This window comes from Parasteatoda tepidariorum, chromosome 9 (genome assembly GCF_982258835.1).
Source record: "Parasteatoda tepidariorum strain Cologne lab strain chromosome 9, Ptep-v5.0, whole genome shotgun sequence".
NCBI lineage: Eukaryota > Metazoa > Arthropoda > Arachnida > Araneae > Theridiidae > Parasteatoda > Parasteatoda tepidariorum.
The window spans coordinates 59576356-59604307 of record NC_141763.1 but is presented as its reverse complement, the minus strand read 5'-3'; the positions used below and the strand labels follow the sequence as shown (position 1 = coordinate 59604307).

The 27952-nt window shown below is 28.1% G+C and overlaps 1 protein-coding gene across 2 annotated transcripts; it reads left to right on the top strand.

Annotated features, from left to right (window-relative positions):
* Positions 1-27880, top strand: LOC107456622 (protein tyrosine phosphatase non-receptor type corkscrew). Of its 2 annotated transcripts, XR_015429252.1 has the most exons (16): positions 1-227; positions 3305-3436; positions 7052-7246; positions 9300-9462; positions 9602-9829; positions 9908-10004; positions 11637-11716; positions 12621-12773; positions 13738-13869; positions 16546-16697; positions 17135-17202; positions 19240-19391; positions 21927-22144; positions 22843-22894; positions 24059-24201; positions 27338-27880. XR_015429252.1 is itself a non-coding variant. In XM_016074528.5 (15 exons), the coding sequence occupies exons 1-14, from the start codon at positions 214-216 to the stop codon at positions 24183-24185; spliced, it is 1911 nt and encodes a 636-aa protein (XP_015930014.1). In that variant the 5' UTR covers positions 1-213; the 3' UTR covers positions 24186-24201; positions 27338-27880. The 2 variants fall into 2 exon arrangements, 1 of the variants encoding a protein (XP_015930014.1); XM_016074528.5 differs by lacking the exon at positions 22843-22894.
* Positions 27881-27952: the final 72 nt, after the last annotated feature.

Below are 27952 nucleotides of genomic sequence, written 5' to 3'. Positions count from 1 at the left end.
GTTTTCTTTAAGCTAACTGTAACTGTTTGTGTTGTTCGAAATTGTATGTGTTTTGTTTATTTTTTTTTTCCCAAATTTTTTTTTTGTAAAAACAATTTATTCTCAAAGCAGAGGAAGTGTTTGTATAATTAAATAAATCATTGCGAAGTTTGCAGATGGTTATTTTAAGAATTTTGCCAGATTCTTCGCTTTAGCGGTAGCAGACTTTAAAAAATGGGAACTAGGAGGTGAGATAAATCATTACTTTAAGATTATAAGGTTCTGTCGAACTATGTACCAATTAATATTTATTTCATCAATTAACTTGAAAATATTAAAAAGCATTATATTCTATCGCTGAATCCGCCAATGATCATACTGTTTTTTTTTTTTTGTATTTTAATTCTGAAATCGCCAACTAGACTTTCAATCTATACCAATACATCGTTTAAATGGGATCAGATCAGTTATTGCACTTTATCACATTTATATTAGAATTAAATTCTAATTCCTTTATCATTTTGTGAATTAACTATCTGCAAATTTTTCTTAAAGTTTAAATTTGGAACGTTACTTTGCGAGTTTTATGACCATCAGTTTTATTTTTTTTGCTTGAAATTAATGTTCCAAATTTTTGTTGGCTTGGCGAGATTGTAAATTTTTATGGCACTAATAGAAATGTACATTCAAGAAAAATATATTCCCTGCTGTAATTTTTAGACCAAGCAATATTTCAATATATAGCAAGTTTTTACAGTAATTGCTGATAGAATAGCTCTATTGATAATAGAACAAAATATGTTAACTGTAAGATAAAATGATATATTTTAGATATGTATTTTACGTATAACTGAAGATAATTGCCATTATGTCTTTCTTGCTATTTTGCCTGCTTCCATATTTTATTTTGAGGAATTATCGTATTACTTTGCTTATAGCTTATGACACATTAATACATACCGTGGTTCTCATTAGTGAGTTAACAACTATATCGTTTTTTTTAAGGTAGCAAATGTAGAATATATTAAATGCTGTTAATTTATAGGAATTAATAAATGAGTATCAAATGTCATATTCAAATCAAAAAATAAAAGATAATCTTCTTGAATTGAACATAAGATTTTATGTAAAACTTTTTCTCTAAGTCTAATTTTTTTAAAATAAGCAAATATTCAAGAATCCTTTAAACTGCATTCTTAAAAAAGTATCTTATACAAGAGCTTCTTTAAAATAATTTCCAATGTTTTGGTAAATGTTTGAAATAAATCTGATTTATGAGGTAAGGTGCTGTAAAACTTGTCACTTTTTAACTGTTTTCAACTTCTGAATTATTTAGAAAAAAACCTTATATTTTTTTAAATTGTTTCGTTACGTTATATTATTTCTTAACATTTCTATGTGAGTTGTGTAAACATTCCCTTATTTATACATAGGCTAAATTCTGCAAAAGAAGTTGACCCATTTTACCCCAGGGGTAAAATAAGTCCTATGGGGTAAAATGGGTCACAACGAAAAATGATAAAAATTTGTTTGAAAATATAGTAAATAAATGAAGTAAATCAGTTAAACATTGTTCTCAATTTATTTACAATGGTAAATTTTGAAAATAATACTGTTTTAAGTTGTTGCAGAACAGATTTTCAAAACTCGAACTATATCAATGTCTTTTTTATCTGGATAGGTATAAAAGTCACAAGATTTGGTGACATTTTATGTCTGTCAAGTTCATCAATATGTATCATTTGACCAAAAAATTTAATTATTGCTTTTTTGCCTTAGTAACCTACAAAAATCCATTTTCCAGGCAAAATGTAGGAATCTTCTTAAACTTGTTAGTTTGCTGTGCTATAGACTATTATTTTTCTTCGTTTTTTTTTTCTTTTTTGGCAAGGTGATGGTTTCTTTGATAGGAAAATTGTTTTTCTCATTATTTCTCAGTCAATGCAGTTTCTCTTCTTGAAGGCGTTCCACCACATCAACGTCCATCATAACTTCCTTTGCTTTGTGTTGCTTTCTTCTTTTCTTTTTGGAATTAGCTACAGCTGCTTAGTTGCACTTGATTGTACAGGTGATAGTGTTGATAGAATAGCCCATTTCAGATCTTTAAATGGCGATGATAATAAATGAACTATGTGAATTTTTTTTTTACATTCTACAGCTTCAAAACAAATTTTCATGTGTTTCACTTTCATGGAAATTGTGTAAACATGAAAAATTGTGTAAACATGTTAAAAAATATTACAAAAACAACTGGTTTCTGAAAATCAACTTTTATTTCTTATATTATGTTTTTGGTTTAAATGGCTCATTTTACCCCTCCTTACATAGCAATCAGGCAATATTAATTAATAAATTTTCTTTAAAACAAATAATTATATTTTGGATTAAGTTTGAAATGAACCTGGTTTATAACAATCGGATTAATTTAATTGAGAATTTAACTGGAAATTTGTTTTTTAAGTACAACCAGTTTATTTTAATTTTGTATGAATGTAAAGTCAACTGCACTTATTGCTATACCATAATTTTTTTGTTGTGAAATTAGTATTCCAAATTTTTAGTGGTGTAATGGCCTTGTAAATTTGCATGGAAATATTTGATATATTTGTTTAAGATAAGAGTATCCTCAGCTGTAGTTTTTTGGCAAAGCTAAATTTCCCTAAGTATTACATCTATTGCTATTAGTTTTTTTTTTTAAAAATTGATGAGGTATTTTATTCCTACATCTTATTAACATTACTGTTCTAGTTTATAGCAATAAGCTAAGTACTTCTAAAATTGTAATTATACAGGATTCCATTCTGAACTTATTGTACTTTTCCATGAAAAATGCTGGAAGTGTTGCTCGTTTTGCTTTGCCTGATGGGCTCTTTGTGACCAAAGTCATGGAGGCAAGCAACATTACCCACACTGCCACAGACACTCGTTCATAGGATGGGCCACATTCACATAATAAAGGATAACACACAGAGAAACATCCATGCTCTGAGCAGGATTCGAACCCGCAGCCATTGACTACGCAGGCAGGTGCAGTTGGCGAAGTGGTTGTAAGAAATTTCAGACATAAATAATTAATTTTTCTTATTTCAAATACATCAGTTTCATGCATCTCACTTAATATAAAATGGTGGAATTTTCCCTTATCAACTCTCTGATCAACAAAAAAAAGAGAGAAAAAAGCTGTCTATAATATTTTAAAAGATTTTGTGTTGCTCATATCTAATTGTTTTCTTACAGTTTTGTGGGCTTTTGATTTTGCTAAGTAGTTAATTTCTTGATATTTTTCCATACTAATTTGCTTACGAATATATTTGTTATTTTTTAGTCATAGTCGATGGTTTCACCCTAACATTACTGGAGTGGAAGCTGAAAAAATGCTTACTGATCGTGGCTTGGATGGTAGTTTCCTAGCTCGTCCTAGTAAATCTAATCCTGGAGATTTTACTCTTTCAGTCAGGTTGGGTGCTTTTTTTATTTAATTGTTTATTTTTATTTAATTGATTTTTTCATTTTTAGTTTATTTGCAGCTTTATATCTATTGTTTTTTTTTACTATAAAAAATTTATTGATACATTATTACATCAATTGTGGAAAGTACATTACCATTATAACATAATAGCCCCTCCCTCCAGTCAAATTTTTAAGAATACAAAATTATTCATATTTGCCATTTCATTTGTGCAATTAAAAAGTAAACTCTTGTTAAGGTGTAAAATGCAGAACTGATTTGTCATCTCTTTTCACTGATAATTTTATTACAACTAATTATTTTTGGTACATTTTTACTAAAGCCATTCATTATATGCTGAAAATAGAATCAAGTATCACATCCCTATTAAATTTAAAATTCACTTGCATTTCATTAGGGTCATTTTTTAACAACAATAACTTAAAAAACATATTCAACAATTACTTAAAAAAAAATAATAATGCTCATCTGTATCAAATGTTACCTCCAAGCACAGTTTTGTTACCACTTAGTTTCATATAAAACAATTTGCACTTCAAACTATTATTTTACAACACTAAATATATTTTGTTACCTCAGTGCTGCAAGTTTCATAAATATATGGCAAATATATACACACAAAAAAAAACTGTTATGTAATGATCCTAACATTGCATATCATAAAAAAGGACACAATAATAATTACAGAATATAAACCTTTTATTGAAGATAATTACTTATAAAATATATTTTATTTATTTCTTTAGAAATAGTATAAAAATATGTAAATCTATAATATTTTAGCAGGTGCATAGTAAGTATTAATAAATGCTTTTAAAGTTAATTCTACTGCAATATTCGATCTTTTAACATAAAACAAATAGGCTTCTTTCATAGAGAATTCTGGGATATCAACATTCATAGCCACTATTTCGAAACAAATTCCACTTTGATAGTCTTGCATGGGTGTATTAAGATTCTGTGCAACACTTTAAAATTAATTTGAATAATAATTTTTCCGGGCAATGTAAATTATTGATGAAACATCCAGGCAATTCTTTAACCTTAAAAAAAAACAGGCAATTCTGGGAAATTTTATACCAGGTTATTGCACTAAGACTTGAAAGAAAAGGTATTCTGTCCTTACTTTCCTGATCTACTTCTCATAAATTCCTGAAAAACTGATGCAGATAGATAACAAATCAGTTATAAAAAATCACTTGAATAAGTAAAATATAATGCAAATAATTTTTCGAATCATCCCTTTACTTTTACTTCTAATTTCCTCAGAATTGTGAAATTTATAAATAGCAGGAAAATAAAAACCTTATTTAAAAGGAAAAAAGAAAAACAAGTTTTAGTTGGTATTTAAATATTTAGGAATCATAAGTCATTAAAGCAATCTTCATAATCTTACTGCCTGGAATGACTCTTGCATCAATAATTCTTAAATAAATAATTGCCAAATTGGTTTGTTATGCATATGTTATGTTATGCTTAAAAAGGATATATCTGTACATTCATCTTCTATATGAAGGATCTGTTCAACGTAGTTCTTTTTTGATCTTTTTCTTTTTCATTCTACTAATAGAAATTGTCCAACTGTTAATAAATCGCTTCACATATTCTCGCTGTATTCACCTATTCTTGCTGTATTTAACTCTTCTATACACTCACTGTCATTCACAATAATTGCAAATTCTTCTGCAGTTGTGATCCATTTTCAAGCCAAGATAATTTCCCACACAACATGTTTTATAATTCCATTAATGCTATCAACAGCCCCTTTTCCATGGCTTACGGCAAAAAGTTACAAAGTTACATAAAATTGTAGTAAGTTAGATGAAATTTTACATAGTTGTTATTGGACCATATTGTTCTAACATGAATGTTAAATTAGTGAATCAATATTTTTGTTTGAATTGGCTTGCAACCCCATCACTAAAAAATGAAATGTTTTCTAATTGAGGAAATGAACTCAATAAATCATGAATTAAAACATCAAGGAAGAAAAAAACAGCTACTTTTCCAAGATTCATTTCATCACGAATAAAAGTATATCCAGTTTCTCTCTCTCTCTTTTCTTTTTTTTCCTTGTCCACATCAAACAGAACATGTAAAAATCGTCACTTGTTGATGATGTTAATGAGCAGCTTGGACCTCATTTTGCAATTTAACTGCAAAATTTTCTGCAAAATCTACTTGTACAACAACAGACTTTTCATTTGCCTTTTCTTTCCTGAGTTCAAAGATTTTAAATTGTCTTTTGATGAAAGTATGTCTTAAAAATTTGCAATTTTTTTCTTTAAGAAGATGAAGACATTCCTTAATTGAGCCTTTATATTCTTTTTAACAGCTTTCTGATTTTCTGTGATCCACTGTTCCCATTTTAAGCAAGTTAAATTTTGTTCATGAACATCTAGGCATTTTGTATCAAAATAATTTTTGCAATTTCTGAACATATAGTTTTCATTATTCTGATCACATACTATGGAAGATATAAATTCAGGAAAGTTAATAAGAAAATCTTCGATTGCAGTTGTGAGACACAGAATTAGTAATTGTACATTTTCATGATATTTGCAAGCACAAATATTATGTGGAATGTCTTTTCATAATTTTACGAACTGAAGCCTGAGCTAACAGAATTTTGATAGTGATATTAGTGATGGTCCTACCATTTTCTTGCTGAAATTATGGGCCTTTCTTAAAGTCATTATTATAAATCACGTTTGAACTTTCTCTTCTATCCTATTTTTGCAAATTATGACATAATCTTTCTTTCCTGGAGTTTGCCCAAAAATATTATCTCTGAGATAAAACTCAATTAGTTACTCTGTTCGAGATGCTTCTTATAATAGCAAGAATAGATCCAAGTAATAATAATAACAAAAAATGAATGAATAAAATGACATTTATAGTAAGTAGTAGTTGGATGCAAATTAACACATACAAAGTTTTTGTTCGTTCAAAAATGTTGTCTTTTTATTAAAATACAATTATTCATTAACTACTACAAAACTCTTAGTAATAAAAAGTTTTTTAAAAAAATTGGTTCTTAAACTTTTAAAAATAAATATTATTTTTTTGTTTAAAAAATTTTTAAATTTGTAGTTAATTAGGAATATGTTCCTGAAGAAAATTTTTTTTTGATCTACCCTAAAAAGTTTTATGACTTATACTGATTGTAAATAATTAAAATTGTTGGTAAATTAAAAAAAAAAAATCAATGAAAATGATAGTAAATGACTTAAAAATGCTGTAATCTAAAACTTAGTTAAAAATAATAGAACAAATGAAAAGTTCTGATTTTATAAAGATATGAAATAAAAATAAAGTGCATAAATACATAAGTGATCCATCACGTTCTTGAAAGGAATTGGAGAATTGTTTTCTTTAATTCTACTTGCTGTCGTAATAATTATCGATATTTATTAAGTAGTGTGATTAACATGATGCACATTTAAATATTTTAAAATCTCTATAGTTAAAAGATTATATATATATATATATATATATATATATATATATATATATATATATATATATATATATATATATATATATATATATATATATATATATCTTGTTGTCTGGCGTAACTTAGTTTTTTTCTTCCTACAGACGAAATGGTGAAGTAACCCATATTAAAATTCAGAATACTGGTGACTACTATGATCTGTACGGTGGGGAGAAATTTGCTACTCTAGCTGAGTTGGTGCAATACTATATGGAAAATCAAGGTCAACTGAAAGAAAAGAATGGTGAAGTGATTGAATTAAAATATCCTCTAGTATGTGCCGATCCTACTACAGAGAGGTAAATTTTTATACATTTTCAATTACTTTAACTTTCTAAATAAAAAGGAAGAAAGAAATACCATTATACAAAAATATATTATGTATCAAGGTTTGCAAGTTTTGTTACTAGTGTTCAGCGAAATGACACATAACTAAGCAATTACATCATAAAATAAGATTAAATCCTCAGTTAGCTGATATGCTCCAGATTCAACAAAAAATTTTAAAAAATGGTAGAGAGCTACAAATTAAAATTTGCTGATAATTGGTTTATTTAACCAATTTCTTAAAAGGTTCAACATGGCTTAGTTGTGATAAAGTGGCTTATTACATAAGCCTTTTAATTATTTCGAAATAGTGGAGAATAAAAGTCCTATAAATCAAATTTACTAAACCAGGAAACATTTATTTAAAGACTACCACTCGAAATATTTATCCGCTGTTCAGAGCAAATTGGCATCTCTGTTAGTTAGCAGTATCAGAGATATGTGACCCTTTCTGAACAGTAGGCCTCAAGAAATTGAAAATATTTTACTTCGGTCATAATATAAAGAAAGCCTTGATATTAATCAAATTAATAAACATTTAAAAATTATTAAAACTCAGTTCAGTAGACAATATTTTATTATTTATTAATGCTGGTCTATAGAGTTCACTGCGTAGGCCACCAAGGCCAGAAAAATGCACCTGTACACTAACAATATATTAATTACAGCATTATGCTTTGGCATATCAAGCCTTTTTCAGTAGCTATGATGATATATTACAGAAAATCAACTTATGGCAAAGTTTTTCTTTTAAAGATAAGCAATGTGTTAAGGTATTTACCAAGCATCCCAAAACACAGGTAAATGACATCTTCTTGCGGCCTCTCGTAATCGTAGCCACCATTGCTTCTGTTTCACAGTCTTGTTGGCAAAGCAGTAAAATAGAAAAGGGACTTCATCCATATGCGATGATTGCTATTCAGGTCAAGTTCTACGATTTTCTTTGTAATGAAGAAAAAAATGAAACTTTTTTTCCATCAAATCATTTGGCAGTTTTTGGCCTTGTGTCATTTTTTGATTCCTTCATTTTCGTTGTCACAAATTCTTAAGTCTCATGAATTGAAGTACTAATTGAAACCACTTTGAAATACTTAATGCACATCGAACCAGCAATCTATTTCGCTAGTATGCGAATGTATACTATCGAGAGGGAGAAACCGTTAGCCTTCTGTTCTTGAATCCAACGCTTCAAATTGTCTTCCAACACACTTCAATGTACTGAGAGTGTTTTGTTTTTCATAGCTGGGATGAAATATCCTTGGCGATCTTCGATCTGCAGATACATCTTTTGTACACATCACTGTCCCTTGCTGCAACTTCATTACTTACTTTTGCTCTTTCGATTGCAGACAGCTTGCATGCAGCTGTGTTACTTTCCCTCTTAATGGATGGTTTTTTAAACACATAACAAGCAACATATATAATATATAAACTTAAACATAAAATGGTGGAGAACGAGTATGCATTTAATGGCAGTGTATCAACTTTCGCTGTTATTCTTGATGCTTTTTTTCCCACCACGTAGGCCTGTTAAAAAATCATTTTTGCTCATTTTTTCTTCCTTCACGATTCCTTTTAGTTGTTAGGTGGACACCTCATTTCCTTTGTTCTTTGTATATAGGATTTCTAAGTACACTGCCAGGTACAAGATTTTTACCTAAAGTGGGCTGTGCCACTGACTGTTATGAATATTGATAACTAAAGAATAAGGAGAGTAGTGAAGACTGGAAAATCTGCATTTGACAATTCAATTAAGTTTTTAATCAGGAAATTACAGTATTAAAAGTGCAATTAATGTGCAGGTGTAGAAACACAGGTCTAGTACAGTTTTTTCTATACAATGCTTAATGTTAACAAATGTATATAAAATGCTTAAATATATATTTAAACCAATTAAAACCTGATTAAACTCGCTAATCAAACTGTTGTTTCTAAATCAAGTACTCATTTTGGCTTTTCAAACATATTTAACATAATGCAACATTTGCATCTTCATTTAATTTTTCTTTCAAAAATAACATTTAGATGGTTTCATGGTCCCTTGTCTGGTAAAGAGGCTGAGAGAATATTAATGGATAAAGGAAAAAATGGAAGCTTCTTAGTTCGTGAAAGTCAAAGCAAACCAGGAGACTTCGTCCTATCAGTGAGGACTGATGATAAAGTCACTCATGTCATGATAAGATATCAGGTGTGCAATCTTCTGTATTGATTTATGTGATGACTTTTAATTAGCAATAATTATTCAAACTGTGTATTTGAATGAACAATATTAATTAATTGTGATGCTCTATTAAAGCTAATTTTTAATATGAAATTGGTTAATATAGGATGGCAAATATGATGTTGGAGGAGGAGAAAAATTTGATAGTTTGTCAGATTTAGTAGAGCATTACAAGAAAAATCCTATGGTTGAAACAACTGGAACAGTGGTTCACCTCAAAATGCCTTTTAATGCAACACGTATTACAGCTTCAACTATTGAGTGCAGAGTTCAGCAGTTGGCAAAGGAGAATAGTCAAAGTAGTGGAAAAGCAGGATTTTGGGAAGAGTTTGAAGTTAGTAATTTTTTCTACATATTAATATTAAATTTTAAACAAATATTGCAGAAATATTTTAATCATTTTCTTCTACAGTACTTACAGCAGCAGGAATGCAAGCATTTATATAGCCGTAAGGAAGGTCAAAAGCCAGAAAACCGATCGAAAAACCGTTACAAGAATATACTTCCATGTAAGCATCTTTTTTCCTGATTTGATAAAAGTTGAAGATAGATTTCTTAGTGCTCACATATTTAAATAGTTGTATTATTTTAGACAAACATTATTATGTTACAATGTTACTTTTGCTTTGAAAATCATCTCTGAAAACTCAATTATCAATAAAATGATTGCAAACACAAGGATTGGTTGGTTATACACAATCATAAATACTTTTACTAAATGAACCAGCCTCTGCATGTTCCTGCTATAGAAAGTCATTAAGTGCATCAAACCCATTGTTCTAATTCAAAACTTATAATATGTTATTTTAATTCTGATTCTCCTAATTTATTTAGTTTCCTAATTTTTTCAAATTTTTTAAAGACACTAAATACGCTTCAAATATTTAAATTGTACTTTTGTATTGACCAAGTGCTTAATGCAGTATAACCTTTTTAGCTCTTCTACCAGAAATGAAAAAAGCTAATATCTCTCAAAAGTTTCTTATATTAATCAATGTTTTTAAGAAACAACTGCAGCTTTGATCTATTAATCTTGGTATTTAATTATATCAAAATTCCATGCCTCTCATATAATGCATATTTTTGTCTCATTGTAATAAATTTATTATGATCAAGTATTGATATAAGTTAAAAAATCTTTTGTGCTAGGAATATTTTAGAGAGTCCAATTCGTGGCAAAATAAATTAGCCTGTCATAGTAATGATGCATTTCACTAAAAAATAATCAGTGTATGTGTGTTATTTCTCAATAAATTAGATGAACATTAAATTAAATTATCAAATTCAGCAAAAATTTAAGAAAGTAAAGCTTCTAAATTGTAACACAATAGGTAAATAATTATTGTTAGTTTCTATACTAACAGTAAGCAAAAATATGTATACATAAACAGTGCCTTGGGATATTTTAAAGTTAAAATACCATCTATAAATTGGTTTTTCAAGAATTAAGTCTTTTAAATAAAGTTCATTTATATTTATGAGCATTAAACTATTCATGCTATCCTTTCTGAAATTTAAACAGTTATTTTTTTATTCATTAAACTGAAATCTTTCATAAGCAAATGTTGATATAGGTTATGTCAGTACAATGACCAGGAGATTTGTTTAGCGAGGAAACCTATTTTTCATCGAAAAACACTTTTCAGAAAGAGATAATTGTATTCAAGTTTCTCAGAATCTTTATCTCTCACCATTCTTCTAAAATACTTGAAACATCATCTTTTTAAATGGGATGACAATTGGAAAAAATGAAATCTGTAACATTTAGACACCCAAAATAGCCTTTTACTTTTTGTTAGTTTTCCCTATATAATAAAATGCATTAAATGTAGGTAAGTGTGCTGGTGATTTTTATCAATAGCTTTAAAACACTTTGCTATTGGCTTATTATAACGATTTTCTTTGTCTTGTTTTACCTTTGCACACTTAATATACTGTTGTGATTTTCCATGTTTTTCGAATATTTCTAATTTAAAATTAATAAAAAAAAAGAAAACTGCACAACTTTAGAGTTAATATCATTGATACTAGGAAATAAATTACTTAAACTGCTACATTATTGTCTGAGCTTTAAAATGTCATGTTTTTTAACACTTATCAAAATGCATTAAAAATTAATCTAACTAAACTTTTTTTTTCAGTTGACCATACTCGTGTTACATTGAAGGATGTAGATCCAAATGTTGCTGGATCTGATTATATCAATGCCAATAAAATAACAGTATGTATTTTATGATAACAATGTTTACTAAATTTATTATTATTAGAAATTCTATTAAATTATTTTTTGTATTTCCTCGCCTCTGTGATTTCTATTAAAATAATGCACTCTTGTTTATCTTATTACTCCTCAGTTCACAAAAGAGTTAAGGCATTTAAAAAAATGCAATTTTTAGCAATTATTATTATTAAATGTGTAAATATTAGTGTCATCAGAAGATATACTATAATTTAGCTGATATAGGTCGTCTTGGTGCACCACATGCTGCCGCTATAAAAATGTTATTTTTAAAAATAGCATTTTATAGTAAAAAATGCGTATTGGTTGTGGATTTAACATTGAGTTATGAATACCTATATGTAAATAACTCTCACCAAAGCCCTCTTATTGGCTAAATCCATTACTAAAGTATTTGGTAGACAAGTACTGCCTATTTTTTCAAGAAGAGACCATCTCAAACTGACATCCATGGCAGAAAGAGGCATATTAAGGTTCTTGAAAAAGATATACAAAACCCTCCTGCATTCATAAATTGTGTCCTTTTGTTGTTGAAAAGTTCATTGTGTTGTTGAAAAGTTCTTTTCCTTCTCTGGTTGTTTCATAAATTGTAATTTTTTATCAACTAATTTTTTTCCTGTGATTGCTATTCGTTAAATCAAAGCTAAAAATTCGTTGAATGCGAGCATTTTAGCACCCTTTTTGTCAGGACTGAAAAAATATTCGATAAATCGGAGAATTCGGTAAATCAAAGTATTTTAGATCGAGGTTCGAATGTAGCGGTTTTCGCTACTTGCTTTCATGTTACTCAGAAAAAATATTTCAAATTTTTTTTTGGATTGGCGACGATATGCATTTTTAGAACTTCTTTACAATTGATCAACTAATTTAATTTGTGTCATTATAGCCTGATGATGATGCAGCTGGTGATGAACCTAAGAAATACTATATTGCCACTCAAGGATGTTTGCATAATACTGTTGCTGACTTCTGGTGGATGGTTTGGCAAGAAAATACGAGAGTGATTGTTATGACAACCAAGGAAATGGAAAGGGGAAAAGTAATTTAATTTAAACCATCTTGTCTTTAAAGTCATATACATTTTTGTACAAATTTTGACTGCATTATTAGTTTTGTCTTCTCAGATTAAAAGTTAAATTTCTTAAACTTTCTTGACTTTTATTTCTTGCCTTTTATTTTGCTAATTGTCAGGAAAACTTTAACCAAAATTTTGTCTATTGCATATGCAATTTGATTCCTATCATTAAACAGAAACATCACTTGACATTTCGGTTGCATTTCTTGATTTCTATACTTGGCTAGGAGCAATGTACCCTGCTTAAAATAGAGCTTTGACTGTAGGGACAGAAACTTAGAGCTCTAATATCTATTCGCTAAAATGTTTTCCAACTCCAGGCAGTGTGCAACTCCAGATTCACAAGATATTTTGATTTCAGCATATTAATATCTTCTATCTACAGCAATGAACACATTTTTTTTGTTTGTACCAAACTCAGTAAAACAGCACAATTTTAAACCACTTCTGCTATTTTACTTATAACTGTAATGCAGTGCAAGAATTATTGTATAGTTATTGTTTAGTCTTCAAGCAGCCCTTTTTGTAGTTGTATGTTTCCCAGAGGTTTTTGAAGAAATAATTTTTTATCAGCACCATGTCTGGGAAAACAGAAAAAAATTTATCAAAGTTTTTTTTCAGTTTTAAAAATTGAGGGTAACTTTCTTTTTGCGTAACCTCTCTCTATATATAATAAACATAGCCTAATTAAATTGCTCTTAACATAGTTGGCGTGGTATGACCAAAGATATGGCTCTTTCTCTTCAAATTTACTTACTCAAACTGTTTTGTCAGTTGTGGTCAGTTTGGATTTACTTTTAATTAACCTCAAACAAGGCATTTGATTATATTATGTGTTTATTTTATAACTTAAAACTGAATAACTATTATTAATGAGTGACTATTTTTTTATATAAATTGCATTATTATATCTCTTTCATTTTTTTAGAATAAATGTGCCCGCTATTGGCCAGATGAAAATCAAACTAAAGAAGTTGGAAAGTTTGTGCTAAAAAATTTATCCGAGTCATCAACTACAGATTATATTTTGAGGGAATTTACGTTGACGAGAGAAGGATGTGTAAGTGCTATTTTTAATAAAGTTAATTAATAAATTGCATATAATGGTATTAGAATAACTTGGAATCCTTCTACTGTAGGAAACTTAATTAATTTTTCTTTCATAGGTTGAGTACTTAAACAGGACAAAAGATAACTTCCCTATATATGTTTATAAAAATTCTCTTAAATCTGCTTTTTTATTTTGAGGGGAACACAGTTGTATATAAATGTTAACTGAAGTGATTGTTCTGTAAAAAGTGTTGTTATTGTTCAGAACTGTTTTATTTAATAATGAAGACCTTCAAAGAGAAAAAAAATAAATAAATAAAGTAAAAAATTACTGTAAAGTTTTTCTAACTAAGTTTTTGAAACAAAAATGAAAAAGAGTCACATTACTCACTCAAGAGTTAGAAAGTTCTACCTTCAACTTTCAAGGTTTTTTGGCCATGGAAAATAAAATAGCCATAGTTACAGTAACTTACTAAGTAAAGCTTTGATTTTATACTATCTTTCTATAAAGAGCTGTGGTGGCTTAGGGGATAGAGCATTCTCCTCTAAATGAGGTGAATTGGGTTCGAGTCCCAGCAATGGCTCGTAGATTTGAATTCCACACCCAGCTTGCCCTGACTACAGTGCTGATGTAAAATATCCTCTGTGACAAATGGATAATGGGTTAGAGTCCCGTTGCTGTCAGGCTAACTGTGGAAGATTTTCTTCTCCAACACTTGTTCCATCAAAAAGTCCTCCGCGAAGGCAAATTTCTCCCAATTCTTGAACCAGGAGTTCTCTTGTCTTCTGGATTGGGTTCATAACTACAAAGCTATGTAGTTGAGCATTAATAATCATAAACTCAAAATTGGGGCCGAAGTTCAGCTACAGTTGTAGTATATTACTATAAAGAATTGTCTAGGTTTGGAAATTGACCAAGATTTCATAAATTGAAAATAAAAAAAAATTGTTTATTTTTTTAAGAAATCATAAATTTTGTGACTTACATGTTGAAAGCGAGAATCTGGTATGAGTCGCTCTCTCTTTTTATTATTTTTGACTGAAATAAAAAATATAAATATAACATTTAGAAAATAAATATTAGTTATAAAAAAACTGCATTCTTATTAAGTGTCTATTAACTTCTTTGCCATTACATTGTGTTTTTCTACGGGTTTTTAAGTTATCTAATTCTTAATATTGTGTCTGTGTATCACAAAATGCCAATTTACACTTTTGTCTTGTTTGGTAAAGCATTTTGCCAAAGCCTCAAAGATTATATTGTCAGATTTCTTTCGCAATGGCCTATTTACGGTTCAAGGTAAACTGTTTCATTACTTACGGGTCTTTTATTATTTCTATGCTCTATTTCCAGGGTTGCCACAGGCGACTATGGCAACTTTTTTTGCCTGAAAAGGCTAAAAAAGCAACTATTTTCAAGAAAAGGAGACTATTGGGAGACTTTTCTGTACTCCTAGAGATGTTTTTTTTTCAAGCATAAATTGGTGAAAAATCTGCGACCCGCTAGATAGTTCCTGACCACACTGAACTTTTTTTTTTTCTTAAAAAATAAAAAATTTTACAAATTTTGAATTGCAAATTTGAGTCTTCACTTTTTGATTCGTTCAATCTGCACAAATTCCATTGTAAGTCTATTTCATTTCTCGATCACCTTTTCAATGATTATTGCTAAAAAAGTATGCATAATTTTTTTTATTTAAAAATTTTTTTTTTTAATGGTATTACAATGCATGAATTTCGAATTTTAGTAATCACTTTTCATATATATATATATATATATATAAAATATAGAAACATTTATATGAAAATTATCATATTTGCAACCCACTTGACTGAATGGATGATGGTATATGACATTTAAGTCATTAACAAAATTTTAGTCATATTTTTGATGAATTTTTGTTCTTATTAGGCAACTATTTTCCTAGTTTTTGGCTACTATTTTCATGCTAACTACTAAAAGCAACCAAAGGCTACTAAAAGCAACTATTTTGTTCATTTTTTTCTGTGGCAACCCTGTATTTCTGTTACTCAAGCTGATATGTTTGTTTTCTTGATGTTATAGGTTTTCCTTAATTAAAAAAATACGTCACTAAGAAATGACACAAACAATGCAGTAAAGGAGTATCCAATTTGTGATTTTTAAATTTTTTTTTTCTTTCCATTTTTTGGATGATGTTCCAGTTTTCAGAGGTCAAGAACTGTGTTGAAATAGAAAGAGTGCATATTCTTGAGGGGTATTTGCAAAAATTTATTACTAATAATCAAATAATAATGCAGTTATTATTTTAATGAAGATTTTTATTTATTCTTTGAATTAAAGGTAAGAATTTTCAGTTCTTTAAAATGATCACTTAAATTATAAAAAATCTTGCTTGGAGTTTTTTAGAACTGAAGACTTATAATTCGCAAGTGTAATATACCATGATATTATAATAAAGTCACCAGAATTTTTTTTGTATTGAATTATAATTTGTCATGGTTTTTTTATTTTATTGGTGCATATTTTCAGCTCAACATTACCATGTAATCTTAACTAATATTCTGTGTTGATGCTTGTACTTTTTATAAAAATTTATTTCTCAGAAAAGATGGGGATTTTTTGTTTTACTGAACCCTGTTGTATGAACCCTGATAATATACTTTACAATTATGATTATATAGTCTATATTTTTCTTCCCTCTAGACTGAATCGCGCACAATCTATCACTATCATTTTACTGCTTGGCCTGATCATGGAGTACCTTCTGACCCAGGATGTGTCCTGAATTTTTTGCATGATGTGAACCATAGACAAGAAGCAATTCTAGAGGCTGGTCCAATTGTTGTTCATTGCAGGTAATAATGCATATATGTGGTCATTCTTTTCTTTTAATGATTTCAAGACCTTTAATTAGTGTTTTTTTTTAACCAAGTTTTCTAATGGTATCTACTGTATCAATTTAACTTTTTCTTGCTTAAGAGGAGAACCATCTTCTTCAGCTAAAACGTAGACCTCATGGTTTTAATGCACCGTAGTTATCCATCAATTAAATTTTCAGGGAATTGTTTTTTTTTTTAATTTTAAAGTATTTCTCATTTTAATTAAATATCAAATTGTTTTGTTTGGTAAATTATTTTCCATTTGGACTTGTCATTAAACTGAACATTTAGTTCAGTTTTTATTTCAAATAAAAAAAATTATCATATTACCTCTTGTGTGGTATTTATGATTGAATATTAAAATGATAAGCTGTGTACTAAAACAATATGTTTCTTTTCTTTTTATCTTTTAGTGCTGGCATTGGTAGAACTGGAACTTTTATAGTAATAGACATGATTGTGGATTTAATCAAAAAACAAGGTAAAATTGTTAAAAGATTATATTTCTTAAGTATTTTTCTTTGTGTAAAGACAAAAGAAACATTGTTTAAAGAAAGTATTGTATATGTAATTAAGTTAATTTTATGATTAATATTTTAATGTGATATTACAAATATAATATTAGGTTTCAACTTTAAATAAACAATCTTTTTAATTAAATAAGCAAACTTTTTACTTATATTCTTCTCCTTTAGCAAATCAATCATATTTTAGTTTGTAGTTTTGGACCACAAATCCGCAAGGCTTAATATTGCTGATTATTCTAGATTTTGGAGTTTTCTGGATTTCGGACTTAAACATAAAATAATATAATATGTAATAAAGTGTAATTTAATAATAAATTAAAACAATGATGTATTTTTCAACAGTATTTTTAAACAAATCACCAAGTTTAACTTTTTAAAAATATTTCTCTGCGTTTAAGCTTTTTCGTTCAAGTTCAGAAGACTATTTTCATTAGAAACTTCACTTGTTAAGTGTCTCTAAACTTCAACAAGCTTTTTCAGAACCCAAACTATTTTGCAGTTTGGACCAAACAAGTTCACATATAGAAAACCTGCATTTAATAACTGCTAAGCTTGCTGGAGAGCCAGCTAACTGAACCATGATGTGGGCAAATTCTTTTATATTCTCCACCACACTTTCATTAAATAATGACTGTGGGTACACACTTGATCTTCTATTCTGAAACAAAAAACTAGAATTAGTTATTCGGCATGTTAGCTAAAAGTTTGAAAGAAGTGAGGGCTTGATTACACCTTTTTTGAATAATTTTTTCATATGGACTTAGATTCTCATTGTCTGGTTGGTTTAAGTTCTGGTTCTGTGTTACTTTTTGAATTAAAAGTTTTGTATGACTGATAAGTATTAATTAAAGGTCATCTAATTTTTGTTTGCTGGTAATGGTCAAAACTAAATTGTAAAAGAATGAAAAAAAAGAAACGCTCCTGGGTTGGAAAGAATATTGGGTGTTTTTTTTATAGGACTGTCTATTAGTTATCACCTGACTATCTTTTAAAATATCTATAGAACAGAGTTTAAATAAGATTAAATTAATTAATTGAAATTGGAAAACATTTTTGGCTATATCTCATCTAATAAAAAATGAAATGAAGTGGTATAATGATTTAATTTGTTTTTTAGGCTTTTTAAAATAAAATTTATGTTTAAGTTATCTTCCAATATTAACACTGTATGCTATTATAGATTTAGTAATAAAATTATATACTATGTAATAAAATTGTATACTAATAATACTGTTATATACAACAAAAATTTAAACCTCAATTATACTCAATAAAACCCACCTGGGTTGGGCTTTTTTTTTCTTTAAAAAAAAGCTGGTTTTTTTCAGCTCTGAGCAGGATTTAATTGAAAAGAGGCTTTTGCTTGTTTATATATTGTTATCGGCACTTCAAGGTTACTACTTATTAAGAAGAAAAATAAGTTAATGTGTCGCTATCTTTTGACTTAAAATTTTTGTTCATTAGTGAAGAACAAAAATTATAAATATTTCTTTTTCACAAATTTACTTCATGAGTAACACTAGTTTTTAAATGCCATCACATTTTTTTTATCTCTTCATTTTTATCAAAAATTTTTGATTCATTTAATTTAAAAATGAAGAAAGTTTATTTTTTTGTGATTTAGCTTGCTTTAATAGATTTTTTCGTCCGCTGGTTTTCTAATGATTTGAATTGATTGTAATTTTGATGATGAAACATCAGTTTCTTGTTGAGATTAACTATGTCTTTTTAATTAGTTTTTGAGACACTTAAATTGAAACCTTGGTGCAAATTTAAGTGTCCATAAGCATTTTGATCTACCTCAAACATTAAAAATATATTGACCTTTGGCTACAATCTCAGAATGAATGAAGATCTAATAAGCTAAAGCAGTTCTTACATTAAAAATGAGCATTTTAAATTTATTAAAGTTGCTGTTTTCCTTCTAAAAATGTCACTAATTTTGCCATTTTTTTAAATTTTTATTTTTATAATTGATAATTATGTTTCAGGTCTTGATTGTGAAATTGATATTCAAAGAAGCATTCAAATGGTGAGATCTCAAAGATCTGGCATGGTACAAACAGAAGCTCAGTATAAATTTGTTTATTTAGCTGTCCAACATTACATTGATACCCTCCAACAAAGGATACAGGCTGAACAAGTAAGTAACCCTTTTTTTTAAATAATTCCCATACTTATATAAAGTTGTAATTTATTTTAATAAGGATAATAATAGTTAAAAGTTTTGTGAAATGTATTTTCCCCAAATTGCTGAATGTTTGAATGCTTACTATTTATGAAATTAAAGATGTGCAATAAAAATCTCATTTATTTATTCTCTTTTTGTGAGTCTTATCTACATGTCTTTACAACTTAAACTGAAATTAAAGGTGCTTCATGGAATGATTTATTTCTTTATTACAAACTTCCAACAAGGTACATAGCCATATTAGTTTACATGTAAGCTTCATATCCATTATAAATTAAACTCATTTTTTTGAAAAGGAAGTAAAAAAAAGGTTATTCATGTTAAAGTTGTAAATATAATAAAAATTGATGTGGAACACACCACCAAAGTTTTAAGAAAATGCAATAAATTCATTTTATGTGAAAAATAGGATCAGGTGGGGTAAAATGGGTAACTTTTTAGCTGTTTACAACTACAACTTAAGTTATTTAGAAAAAAAAAGCCATGCATTTCTTTCAAGTTTTTAATACTGTTTTCTTACATTATTTCTTAACATTTTCATGTGATTTTTTGTAAACATACTTCATAGCTACCAACTCTATTGGATTTACAAGCAGACTACTGGATTTTGCCAGTCTCCCCGTTGTCTACCGGTATAATAAAAATTCTCCCGATATTTGTACATTTTGAAAAATTCCCTGAAATTGATTCTTCCTAAAAAATTCCTATTGAAATAGAATTTTTACGCAATTTATTGCTTGTTTGAATGTTTAAATAAGTATAACTAATAAGTAATGTAACATCTCATTTATAGTAATCTGTTTAAAACTTTCTGTTTTAAAGTTTTCAGTTTATTTTTTTTAAAATTAATCGAAAATCCTTCGACTGTCAACAATGGATTACATGTCAATCCTAAAGGGAAAATATTGTAGACTATCTTTAGCTCATAGTGTAATAAAGTTTTTATATTTTGAGGACAATAAAAATCTCTCAAACCCTATATGTAAACTATTTAGTATAGTATCCAACAGTTATCATGAAGTTTGTATTTTGTAAAATCTACTGGATTTTTTCCTATCCATGTTGGCAATTCAATCTAAAAAATGATAAATTTTTTAAAAGGATAAAATTTGTTCGAAAATATACTAAATAAAAGAAGTAAATCAGTTAAATCTAGGGGGGGAGGGTATTTCACCCACTTTCTTAATGTTTCATAAGGAACGCAATGTTTCTTCGATGTAATGCGAATAAGTGTGCTCTTCTCTCTATGTGTCAACGCTGACTTGTCATGTGTCACAGGTTTCTTTTTGACATATTTTCTAGATGTGCTGCCTAAAAGAAAAAATATATAAATAAGAGAAGCTGGTTTCTGGACATTTTTAATGAATTAATCGAAAATTAAATTGTGAAAAAGTCAAACATTTTTGACCAAACTAAATGATCTGCTATAATATTGAATTTTTCTAAGTGTTATGAGTCATTGCAGTTTGTTCTAGCAATTTAAAACTAAATTTTTATAAAATATTCAATCAATGTTTAATTTTAATAATTTGAAATTGTTAAAATGGAAAAACAAATGATAAATAGGTTTTTAATTTATCAAAACTTAGTTTAGTGCTTTTAAGAACAGGCAAAATTTACTTAGCCTAACTCTGATCCATTTTACCCCATCTTGAAAAATTGTGAATAATAAAAAAGAAAATTAAAATTTTCTTCACCTGATTGATATTAAGCGTCGCCTAGACTGTCCTTCCATTGTATTAATATTCCAAAGAGCAGAATATAATTATTATCTGTACAATAATCTGCAATCATCTGAAATTTTGTTTCCATTGTACAACTTCAAAATAAATTGTAATGTGACTTTCATGAAAAAAAAATTTGTTCATTGAAAAATGTTGTAAACATGTAAAAACTACAAAAAAAAAAAAAAAAAAAAGAAAAAAATTTCGAAAAATCGCATTTTGTTTTACTATATTTGGTTTTTTGTTAAAGTGACTCATTTTACACCACCCTACCTACACAATGTTTTGTTTTAGTTACTGGCATAGTGAAAAAAGTTGTGGAAGTAATGTACAATGTAAATGTAATATAACAAAGTAAATCTTTAAGTAAATGCTAGTTCTATCTTCTCTTACTTTTCATTTTTATTCATTTATTTTCTTTTTAATTTTTTTTTCCATCTGTGTTTGATCATTTTACCCTGCATGTGTTTTCATTTGCCACAGTTGGATTTATTTTTCTCTCCTGTTTTTCTTTTGTCAGTTTTACTTTATGATTCTGTTTGATCTGCTTACTTTATGTTCATTGTGTTGTTTTTATTTAACACAGTATCGCTATATTATTTTATAAGAAGATTCTAAATCATTTTATTTAACCCAAACTGAAAATTCTTTACCTACCCTGTAGTTGACAGGAGAATTTTATTTTATAATTTGATCGTGTGTTTGTGCAAGTGTTTTCTAGCTAGAGCTGTTTGTTAATTAGTGCATTATCTTTTAATTACAGAAAAGCATTCAGTTAGGTAGAGAATATACAAACATAAAATATACAGCAGAAGTTGCTGGTGCCACAGAACCTCTTAAAGTTCTATCAAATGCAACACCTTGTCCAGTGACTCTAAGCCCACCAACGCCTACAATGCCTCCTATTTTGACAAGAGGTTCATGTGAAAATTTAAAACCTCCTGTGCCTCCAAGAATAAGCCCAGATGGATTAGTGCCAAGGTAATTATTGGTTATTTGTTGTAATGTTATAATGAATATGTTTATATATAGGTCAGAAAATATTGTACTTAAATTAAGAAACATTATGATTAAGCAATTGTAAAAATTTAGGTGATTTTTTAAAATTTTTTTATCTCTGATCAGAAAATTCTGGAAAAAAGATTGGAATTTAGAAGTCTTTCGCCAAAATTAGAAGATAGGTCATTATTTAAGGATAAAATGCCATATTTGAAAAATATAATTTGAAGAAAATGCCGTAAATTGAAAAATATGTATCTTTATACATTTTCTAGATCATACAATTTATTTAAAATTAACAGTTTTGACAATTTCACATTGTATCAGTGTTAAAAGATTAAAACTGTCAGTGGCTTTTGTTTGAAAACTCCCAATTAACTCGTAAAACCACTGTTTTTTTGAACTGGTCTAGAATATTTTCTTACCAAATTAATATCTTATGAATTCCAGATATTATTTGAATAAAGATAGTAATTGAGTTTCAATTATACTAGAAAATATGGTTTTTTAAGCATGATTTATCATTTAGCAATATGATTTAAGTTGTAATGGGCCATATTGTAGTGTGCCAATTACTTTTATGTCTACTGTAAATTTTTTTCTAAAAATAAATGAAATCCAAAATTTTTATTAACATTGAGTTAGTATTCTATGTCCTCATGCTTTGCTTTTTCTGTTAGCTTGCCTCAGGTTTGAATTTCATGCTCACATCTGGAGTTACCCGGATGCCAGGTGTGCTTTTCTATTTCATTCTCTTTATCTTTCTTGGTTAAAAACTTTCTATGGATTTAATTCAAAATCTTCTGAATGGATGCTTGTATTTGGTTATTTCAGTTTCTCCTTATTTTTTCATTTTTATTTATTTATGATTATATTTTCCTCGGTTATTCTTCTAGGCAGCTCTGATTTAGATGTTTTTTCTGTTATTTATTTATTTTTTATCCTAACTTCAATTAGAATGCATGCATTGACTCCCGTGGTGCAATAAAAAAAAATTAAAAAATAATATAAAATTTTTTTTCTTCCTTTTTTGCTGCTTTGGTAAATCAGAATATTGTCCAATCCTATCTTTCTGCCTTCTTTATTTTATATTTTGTTTTTATGCAATACAAATATATATATTTAAGAATAATGTATATAATAACTTGAATAATATGTTCATTTCAAAAATTACCCTGCAATTAACTTACACAGGTAGATGTAAATGCGGTATAATAAAAACTGGCTTTTGTGCCAATAATGCAAAATAACCACAGTATCAACAAATGTAAGAACAAAATTTTTTCTAATTGCTGCCTCACTGGAAATTCTTTTTGAAATTTACATTATACATGTTGGTAGATAATGATCAAAACTTCAAAAATAAATGCTGTATTTATTTCCATAAATCATTTATTAAAAATTATTGGTCTCATGTTTTAGAAAGAAAATAAAAATGATTGTAAACTTCTAAAACGGAATTGCACCGCAGAAAATCTATTTACTGACAGACAACTTTATTCTACAGCTTTACTTTAACAGGGATTTCAAGTAGTACTGATTTTCTGTTCCAGCTGTGGGTACAGAAAGCTTTTAAAACCTTTGGAAAAATACAATTTTCAGAATTACTTTTCCATCCAATTATGTATACTTTTTTAAAAAATTCATTTTCTTTACATTAGTGAACAAATTTTTAATTTCAAGTTTAATTGCAAAATTTGCAGTCATTAAGTTTCATTTGTTATTTCTTTAGGATTTCATTCAAAATGTTATTTTTAGGAATTGGCAAAAATAATTTCAAAAGAATTTGTAAATGCTTGCCATTTTGGCTAATCACTTTTCCAACGATGCTACTTTTTACTACAAATGAGGAAAAAAGCTTTTTCACACTACTAGAAAATTTTAATTTTTCTCTAGGCCGCCGGATGAATCATTGCAATTATATGAAAATATACCACTTAAAGAAAAATCTTTGAATTCCGCTTTTAATATTGGACCACCACCACCTACAATTGCACCACCCCCACCACCACGGAAGACGTGACATTACATTATTAAAGGTATTATTTATGATTATTTTAAGTTTTTTCTTCATTTTATTTTGTTGAATATTTGCCATGAGTGAAATTATTTAATTTTTTCTCTTTCTTTTTTTGCGTTTTATTTATTTATTTATTTTTATTAATTTTTATGTTTACTCAATTGCTACTATGTTGATGAATAATTGCACTAATATAATATTTATAACTAACTATATATAATATAAAATGATATAACCAACTGCATATAATTCAAGCATTTAAGGAACAAACTCTTTGGCAGCTCGGTGACCCTATACATCACAATCTTATTACGTTTCTCAAAAAAATAGGACTATACTCTCTGCTTTAAAAATAAAGTTTTTTTTTTTAACCTAGTCGCGGGCGCAGTATAGTCATGTCTGGCTCTTGTGCCAATAAACTTTAATCAACCAACTACAACCCATGATAGGGTTATTGCTAAAACGAGTTTGTCGTTAGTAGCATGTAAAAATATTTAACGTTAAAATAAAAGAGACAAAATAGACATATTTCACTTCTTCCATCATTTGGATGAACTATTTTGGTTATAAATACATATCTATAGTGCTACTTTTGCTTAAACTTTGACAATTTGCCAAATCGTTATACTGAATATTGATTTAAAAAACAAGCTGATAGGAAGAAAATGAGGGATAAGGTATAAAATGTGTATTCTTTTGAAGTGTGCAGCAGTTTTTTCCAAAAAAAAAAAAAAAACTGAATAATTTTTTTTTTACAAGAAAAAAGATTACTTGGTGCTCACGTTTAGTTTATGACCTTGACTAATTAAAATTGTTAGAAGTAGTTACAATACAAAATAATGAAAGAATTAGTTTTGTATTAGTTTTGTATTGACCCCATTTTTATTTTGCCCTTTATCATATGATATTCAAAACCACGTGTGTATTTTCGTAAAAAAAAATTTCATAATAATGGAAACTAGTGATTTTAAAATCTTTACAAATACTTAATTTTTGTTTCTTGAATAGTATTTATAGAATTTTCATTGTGATTTGCGAGGACCTGGAGTATAATTATTTTTGAAGCTTCAGTTCCTCTAAGGCTGAGGCATTTACTATATATTTATAAAAATTTAATTTTGTTATTTTTTCATTCTAAAATAAAGGAATTGAATCTAATAAATCCTTTGTATTGGATCTTGAATCATTATAAATGTATTTTAGTGCCAAGAATATTATTTCTACAGCAATTTGGCTTACTCCCAATGCTATTGCATTGCAGCAGATCTCTTAAATGAAATTTATCTTATTAAGAGACTTTGTCCATAAGTTACAAAGCCTGTTCATTTCAAAACCCAGATTTTATCAAGATAGCCTTTAGCACGTTGTCGTTTTACTCACATAGACTTACTGAACGCTTGAATTTACACCTACGTCAAATTGACATTGACTAATAAAGATATTTTAACTAACTGTGAATGATTGAGACGTTTGTGGAACAGATTTTTTGAGAGCTTTTTCTGAATCTTAAACCCTTGTTCGGTGACCCTATCATACCTGCCAACTTTCATGCATTATGCATAAAATTTACGCAATTCCAGTCATCTCTACGCTTGTACGCCGTTTTTTTATGCAATATATCGAATGTGTCTTTTTTAAATGATGCTTTTAGTTTAGTGTCATAAATGCATTTCTTCTGTATGGAATTGGTTGCCTGATTGTGCAACTGCCTCTACGGAAGGGAACAGATGCTCTAAAATATGGCAGTGAGAGCGACCTTCAGCGGATAAACGTCATACAGCTATTGTTTATGCATGTGGGGCTTAATCATTTCTTGTATAGGACTTCGTGTCATGCGTGCAACTCAACTTCATTTTATAGTTGGTTTTATTTTGATGGCGAGCAATTTAGAATTTAATTTTAATTATTTATTTTGATTATTTTTTTTATTTATGATAAAAGTTATGGCTCAGAACAAAAAGACTATAGCCAAACTTTTAATGCAAAGTAAAGGAATTTTCATTTTTAAAACCATATAGACTTTATGAGAAGTGTTCTGTGAGATTTGCCATTGTGATTTTGGCATTTCTCATCATGTTAAATCTGTTAAACACATGAAATCTGTAGAATCAATCAACACTAGCTTAAAATGAGATGGATATCTAAAGAATGATGATATGGATGTAATTAACACTTAAATGTAATTTACACCATTTCTCATAGAAAATCATTAATGTTGAAGTGGCTGACTTGGCCAGAACGGAATCTGCAAGATTTTCTAGTCTTCTGTTTTTTAAATTTATTTCCATCACTAATTAAATCGGAAGATACATCAGTTGATGAGCTTCAAAATAGATTTTGTTCATTTGAAGTGGAGAATATTTTTGAAATTATTAATTCTGACTAGCATGTGCATGCATAATGGGTTGTTGAAAGAGCAAATGGGCACTTTAAATGTAAACAACTTTCCAAGATTATGTTATCAATTTTAGTTATTCCATATAGTAATGCTTAATATGAGTAAGTATTTAGCCTTGTGGGGGAAAAACACAATTTCGTTCTATTGTGACAAAAAGAATTCTACAATTCACACAATTCTAAGCAGTATTATGCAAGAAAATTGTCTCAAGATGCATTTAAAAAAAAAAAGGCAACTGTTTCTTTCCTTTCAAAATCTTGAATGTATTTAAGACACTAGAAATGCTTTGAATTGTGTGTTTTATGATTATAATATTAATAGCTTTTAATTATTTAAAATTTATATGTTTTTATTGGTCAATAAAATCAAATATTTCTTTTGCTCTTCTATAATAGTTACTTCTTTGTTTAAAATACACTTTATAAAATTACAATTTTATGTTAAATTTAAAGTTCATTATTTAAGTAAATACTTAAGCTAAATATTGGTTGTTCATTATTTTATACATTGAGATTTTTTTAAGTTGGCAGCTATGCCCTATATATCACAATCTTATTAAGTTTATCGAAACGATAGAACTATATTCATTACTTTAAAAAAATAAGTAATTTTTTCTACCTAGTAGCTAGCGTAGTAGAGCCATTTCTGGCTCTTGTACCAATAAACTCTAACCGGCCAACAAAACCTGCATAAGTCCTAATATGATCTATTAATTACATCAGGTTTTTAATGTTGCATATGTTTTTCTTATTTAAAGGTCTTGAAAAACTAAAGTTGCCATTCTGCTTTCTCTCTGCAATTAAGCCATTGCAATAAGAAGCAAAAATTTGCCAATACATGTTGTGGAGAAGTACATCTTTAAATGATGTAAACGTGCAGTATAAAGACTATAGGTTATTTTTTTAATGATAATGCTTTATGTGCTATGTAAATATGTATCATTCCAATTTAGGCTATGAAATTTCGCGCTTCATTTTTATGGCTCAATAGTGTGCCTTTTTTTTTGTCGTTTATGCTTACTCTTTGTTTATTTCTCTATGAACAAAGTATGTGCTTATTGCCTTTCATTTAAAGTTGTGATGTATTTTGAATATGTTAAATGATTTGGTAATTTTTTTTGTATAAATTGTTCAGAAATTCACAATTTATTTACATATTATCTGCAGACTTTTATTGTGATTAATAGTTTTTAGATTATTACTATTAAATAATAGACAATAATAAATTTTATAGCGTTTTTCAGTTTGTGTAGCATGTTATGTATGAAACGACTTGAAAATGTTTTTATTTATTGTTAAAATTTATTTATTATATTTTATTGTTATATATCGATATTCATATAAAAAGTACTGCAATTATAAAAAATTGTCTG